This window comes from Belonocnema kinseyi, chromosome 3 (genome assembly GCF_010883055.1).
Source record: "Belonocnema kinseyi isolate 2016_QV_RU_SX_M_011 chromosome 3, B_treatae_v1, whole genome shotgun sequence".
Taxonomy (NCBI): domain Eukaryota; kingdom Metazoa; phylum Arthropoda; class Insecta; order Hymenoptera; family Cynipidae; genus Belonocnema; species Belonocnema kinseyi.
In genome coordinates this window covers 123,011,507-123,018,439 of record NC_046659.1, presented here as the reverse complement: position 1 = coordinate 123,018,439, position 6,933 = coordinate 123,011,507, and the positions used below count along the sequence as shown (strand labels likewise).

The following is a 6,933-nucleotide window of genomic DNA, read 5'->3' as shown; positions in this document are numbered from 1 at the left end:
TTATTTACAAAAAAAGTTCTTAGGTTCAAAAAAACATTCAGTGAACTGAAAAAGTGAGGTCGGTAATATAGGTATTTAGCTGTGTCACATGCCCTTAAAGCAATGACGCTATTTTGTATTTCGAAAAAGTTACATTAAAGACATTATTTCCAAATAAAAAAGGTGAATTTTCCACCAGGAAAGATTTTTTCAGTTAATGACAAAAACAAATGTCATACAAAATGTTGAATTTGTGAACCAAAAACATAAACATTTAACAAAACAGTTGAATGTTCAACAAAATAATTCAATTTTAAGTTTGAAAAAAATATTGTTTTAAACCAAAAGAAAAAACGAATTTCCGACCGAGGAGTTGAATTTCTTACCTAAAAATATGTATTTTCCATGGAAAATGTAATAGTTGATGTTTCTACAAAAAATAGTTTAATTGAGAATAAAAAAACATTTGGATTTAACCAACAAATATAAATTTTCAATAAAATGTTTGATTTTTAACAAAACACTTGATTTTCTACTAAAAAATATGAATTCTCAACAAAGTACCTAATTTTTTAACCAAATAGTTGAATTTTAAACCAAGATGATTCATTTTCTACTAGAAAAGAAGAATTTTCAGCCAAGAAGAATGATTTTCTACCAAAACAGACGAATTTGTATTTTTAAATTACAAAACTTCCATTTTTAACCAAGAATGGAGTAGTTAAATTTTCATCCTTGGAATATCAATTTGCAACAAAAAAGTTAATTTATAACCAATCAGTTGAATTGTCAACGAAATACAAGAACTTTTAACTTTTTAAATACTTGAATTTTGAACCAAGAAGATTACATTTTCACAAAAAAGGCGCATTTTTAACATTACATCAATTTTCCACTTTAAACGATGAAGGTGAATTTTCTTGGTTTAAACTAAACAGTTGAATTTTATACCAAATTATCGAATTTTCAAGCCAAAGAGACCATTTTTTTATAAACCAGTTGAATTTTCAGCAATAAAGTTATTTTATAACTACTCAGTTAATTTCTCATCAAAAATAGGTAAATTTTAAGTAAATGGTTACTTTTAAACCAAAAAAAAAAAAAACGAATTTACGACTAAAATTGTGAATCTTCAATGAAAAAAATTATTTTTAAAGAAATTACCATGAAACGGCGTAATTTCGGACATATGGGGTAAATTCAGACTCCCCTAAATTCCCTAAATTGATGGGACAAATTACTCAAAACTGTTGCAAGTTTCTGGAATAAGTTCAAGCCCTAACTGGTTTTAGATTTTGGTTAAAACTGCCCACCTTAGTAATTTAAACTATCAATTTAGGAAAGTCCGAATTTACTCCACATATCCGAAATTACCATATTTGGCGGTAGTTCAGATTTCAACAAGACTTAATTTATAACGAAAAAATTGATTTTCTACGAAAAAGACGAATTTTCAACCATGCAGTTAATATTCTACCAAATTTTATAATTTTCTAGCAGAAATTACGATTTTTGTACAAAACAGTTGAATTTTGAACTCGAAAGTGTTCAAAATTTATGTCAACCATAAATTTAATTGATGATAAACAGATTAATTTTTAACCAGACATTAAACCAAAAAGATGAATGTTTAACAAAGTATTTGAATTTGCAATCAAAAAAATTTGTTAGTCAAGAAAAAAACACTTTAATCAAATGGTATAATTTTCAAGCCAAAAAGACGTATTTTCAACAAAACAGTTGAATTTGCAACAAAATAATTCAATTTTGAACCAAGGAATACAATTTTGACCAAAAAAAGATGAGTTCTTAACCAAGAATTTAATAATAGACTTTGCAATCTAAAAGAAGGGACTTTTAACGAAAAGTAGTTTGATTGTCTTATTGTGTTTTATTAACTCAATTGGAATTTAAGTAAAAAAAATTAGTAAAAGGGGAAACATTGGGAAGCCTACGATTTTCTAATGGTTCGAAAATTTTATGACTCTACGTTCTCCACACAATATTAGTGAGACTATAGGAAGCAGACTAATATTCTTTCGAGAAAGAAAATAAGTATATGTTAAGTGTCTTGAATTTGTTTGTTTAATTGCATTCAAAGTGCTGTATATAATATATTCGAATAAACCCTATGTGAAAAAGTATTATTATTACGAACCATATAACAATATTAATGATAAGAACCTTGAATTTCTAGCATTTAAATTTTATCTTTCAGGGAAATCGCGAACCATATGGCATCGCGCTTTACAATTTCCCAGAGACGCAGGTAGGAGATTTAGCTTTAAAAGAAGGAGATACTGTGATTTTATTGAGAGTCGTTAATGACGAATGGATGGAAGGACGTATTGGAAATCGTGAAGGAATGTTTCCCGCCAATTTCATCGATATCAAGGTCCCGATTCCGGGTGCTTCGACAAACATAGTCAATGCCTTGTACACTTTCAGAGGCGAAACTTGGGAGGATTTGCCTTTTGAGGTACCTATTTCTTTTTCTTTAATACTAGCATCATCAATCGCGCACTTCACTTTTTCGATTTGAGGGCAAAATAATTTTCCATAATAATAAATATTTATTTGTTAACCATTTTTAAACAGCTAAATTCTAGCGAAAATTAGATTTGAGGAAAGTTCTATTAATTTCCGTTTCAAGTTTTATAAGTATAATTTTCCTAAGATTCGTGAAAAAAATATATACTTTTTTTATTTTTGAAAACTACAAATACGTCGAAAAAGAATTAAGAAAATTTGAAAGAAAATTGTTTCATTTTACAGGATTTTACGCAATTTTAAGAAAATTTCTAGTTGTTTTAAAGGAAATTGAGAACTTTTAGTAGTTTGGAAGGAGTTTAAAAATATTTGATAAACTTTCAAAAAGCTTCTAGTTTTAAAATATTTAAAATAATTTTTCGATTTTTTTGACATTTTTTAATCGATTAATTTGGAGTTTTCATTAACAAAAAAATATTATTAACAAATAAGAAATAAATATTTATTTGTAATGAAAAATTCAGAAAATTAAAACAAAAATCCAGAATTTTATGCAGTATTTAAAAAATATATTAAGTAAAATGCATACAACGACCTCATTCACATGCTCGCGTTGAAAATTCAACTGCATAAAATTCGGAATTTTTCATTACAAATAAATATTTATTTGTTATTTGTTAATAATATTTTTTTGTTATTGAAAACTCCAAATATGTCGAAAAATAATCTAGAAGATTTGGAAGAAACTTGTTTTATTTTACAGGATTTTATAAAATTTTAGGACAAATTCGAGTCGCTGTAAAAGAAATTTAGGACATTAAGTAGTTTGGGAGGAGTTTAAAAGTATTTGATAAAATTTCAAAAATCTTTTCAAGTTTTAAAATATTTCGATTTTTCCTAAAGTTTTAAAATATATCAAAATTAAAAAGTTTACAAGTTTGAAAATTCTCGAAAAAGAATAATTACTTAATTATTATTATTTATTTAAACAGTTTAAAAATTCCGGATTAGAAAATTCCGAACAATTTATTAAAGAAAATTCCCGAAAAAATGGTAATATTTAAAATTGTCATGAATTTTATTATTATCGAATTTTTATCAATTTGGGAATTAAAAATTATTGTCGGTAATTTTATCAATTCGGGAATTCGAGTGTGGAGAATTTTATTTTTCGCGATTTTTCAACCCTGTTTTTAGAAATCTTTTGAATTGTTTTAAAATTTGCTCAAATTTTCGGAAACAATTTGATATTTATCCAGGAATCTTAAAAAAAAAATTTTTGAATCCTCTTAAATTTTTTTAAACAGTTACTTTTTTCAAAATGTTCAAAAATCTACATTTAAAGCCACTAAAAGTCATATTTACGCAGTGTTGCAACCAATCAGATTTTTAAACGATTTTTAACCAAATAGCTGAATTTTAAACCAAGGAGATTAATTTTCTGGCAGAAAAGAAGAATTTTCAACAAAATATATGAATTTTTAATGAAAAATAATTTTTTCAGGAGGGTGCGAGGATTAAAGTTCTCTCTAGGATATCAAATGAATGGTTATATGGGGAATGTGACGGAAAAAGGGGACAGTTTCCAGCAAATTTTGTTGACAGAGTGCCCTCTGATCTTCCCAATCATTGATAAGTAATAACTAATTTTTACATAGTCTCAAGTGGCATAAATGCAAATGAAGTTTGGTAAGACTGTTCCTTTCGCATTGTTGATTCAAGTCTGTTTTTTTGTCTAAATATTGACTGTACTCTAAACTTTTGTATTCTCTGTATTAGCTTTGTTATACTAAAATTTTATTACGACAATCTATGAATACTTTTGCTACAGTCTTGATGTTAGGAATATTATAAATGCTATTTTACTTGTATCAAGTAACAGTATATAATCAAGTCTGTACTTGTGTGTTTGTAAAAAAAAAAAAGAAAAAACTAACTTATCTGAAGTCAATAAATGTTGTCAACGATCGTTTGTACATAATATTTCAGTCTTACCACTTCTTAATTCTGTAATAATATTATATAAGTTAACACGTGTACGCTTTTCGCTATTTGTTACGTGAGTGTTAAGAGACACTTGCTAGACGAGTAACCCTTCAAGTGCTGAGAATATCGGTACCTTTACACACATCACAAAATTTCTCTTTGTTTCCAAGGCAAACAGTTGGAACTTGAAGGGCTAATGTTTAGTGCATAATAAAGATTTTGATATACAAATTGTAATATAATTTGACATTATTAAAGTCGAGGGTATGTTTTGTTTTGTATATACAACTTAAATTATTTATACAATTGTACCATCTTGTAGGGATTTATGATACAAATCAAAAGCGATAATTGCGTTTGAAAAGAGTAATATATATTTACATTGTACTTGTTAATTAAGAAATCGTCCGTAGTATAAGTATTTTGCAATGATTCGATTATCCATGAGATTGTGTATGATATGTACTTTATGTAGAATCAACGCCCTTGTAATTTGTTATGATCTAACGACGAAATTGAAATTAATATTGAAATTCGATTCTCAAGCTTCCCTTCTTCGATATTTTCGTATTCGTTTTCAGTATTATAGTACTTTCTATTTGAATTTCGTACTACCGGGAAACGGGACCAGAATCTTTATTCGAAGGTGATAGGGCAATCAAACTCACTGTCGGGATTATCTTACGCAAAATTCGATGAGGTTTGTATTTCTTTATGTATCTATAGAGTAATGTGATATATTACAAATAAAAAGACTTACATTTACAAAATTCAAATGTTTATTCACTATTTTCTTTAATTTTCCGATAAAAATATTGTCGATGTTCTTCGGTAATTGGCTAATGCATCTTACGTAATTTCAACTACTTTATTTACTCTATCTCACGTAATTTTTGCCTGCTTAATTTTATCGTTAACTTATTTCAGACTTTATCCAGAAGTAACTTTATACGATCAACCAAGTAGTGGAAATTTCAACGAACAAAAATGAATTCGCAAAAAAAAATGTAATAGCTGGTATTTTAGCCAAGAAAAGTTTTGGATTTAAAATAAAAAAACAGTTGAATTTTTAACCAAAACAGATTAATTTTCTACCAAAAGATTAATTCTGAACAAACTACATAAATTTGTTACTAAACAGTTAAATTTTCCAGAAAAAAGATGAATTTTCAACAAAATACATACATTTTTAACCAAATAGTTGAACTTTCTACCAAAAAGACAAATTTTCAACAAATTATATAAAAGTTGAACTAAATAGTTTGAAAAGTGGAGGAAATACTAGTCCAATTTTTATATTTTTTCGTCCCTAAAAATTGTTGATTAAATAGTTCAATTTTTGAACTAAAAAGTATAAATTTGTAACCAAAAAATTCAGTAGTTACATTTTCATGTAAGATAATTAATTTACAATAATATTAAAAAATGAAATAATAATGTTCAACCCGAGTATGAGAATTTTCAACAAAAAAGTTCATTTTCAGTCAATTCATGGATTTTTCGAGAAAATAGTGAAATTTTCAGTTATAAACTTAATTTTTAACAAAAAAACGAAAGTTTTCAACTAAAATTATGAATCTTCAAGCAATGTTATAGTTGATATTTCTACAATAAATATTTTAACTTGAAATAAATAAGAGTTAGATTCAACCAAAAATGACAAATTTTCGACCAAACAGTTAAAAAAAAAAAAATTTCTACAAACCAGGTTAATTGTGTACCAAATAGTTGAATTTTATATAAAATTGTTAAATTTTCAAGCCAAACAGACAAATTTTCAACAAAAAAGTTCATTTACAACTAATCAGTTACATTTTCAAACAATTATTTAAATTTTAAATTGAGAAAAATTACTTTTAAGCCAAAAGAAAAAATGAATTTTCGACTAAAACTGAATGTTCAAACAAAAAAATTAATTTTTAAGAAATTATTTCAACTTCCAACAAAGAGAATTTTAATTGAAAATAAAAATTTGGATTTAGCCAAAAAAGAAGAATTTTTACAAAATACTTGATTTTTAACAACAACAAAATTCATTTTCTGCGAAAAAGACGAATTTTTAACAAAGCGCAAAAATGTTCAACCAGATAGTTAAATATTCGACCCGAAACTACGAATTTTCTACAAAAAAAGTTTAATTTTCAATTGTAAACTTAATTTTAAATCGAAACAAAATACTTTTTTACCAAATTTTAAACTAAAAAGAAGTATTCAACCAAATATTTGAATTTTGAATTTAAAAAATGTGTTGATCAAGAAAAAAATGTCAATTCCTAAAAAAAAATTTAGTAGTAGACTTTTCAACCAAAAATAGTTAGATTTTCAGTTCGTATTTCAGTAGAAAAACAGAGGAATAGGGAAAAGACTGCGATAAATAATTAGGAATTTTGATAATTTATAGATTAAAAAATAAATTTTTAATTAATCATCTTAGTTCATTTTTAGTACTTGTAAAATATTGGTAAAAAAAAACTGGAA

General features: G+C 26.0%; 1 protein-coding gene across 2 annotated transcripts in view; it reads left to right on the top strand.

Annotated features, from left to right (window-relative positions):
- The window catches only part of LOC117168933 (uncharacterized protein B0303.7-like), a 15,915-nt gene extending 10,694 nt beyond the window's left edge, over nucleotides 1–5,221 (top strand). For both annotated transcript variants that reach the window (XM_033354918.1, XM_033354919.1), the window contains exons 5-6: nucleotides 2,198–2,458; nucleotides 3,974–5,221. In XM_033354918.1, coding sequence (XP_033210809.1) covers nucleotides 2,198–2,458; nucleotides 3,974–4,102 — 390 coding nt within the window. In that variant the 3' untranslated portion in view covers nucleotides 4,103–5,221. The remainder of the gene's footprint in view (nucleotides 1–2,197; nucleotides 2,459–3,973) is intronic.
- Nucleotides 5,222–6,933: the final 1,712 nt, after the last annotated feature.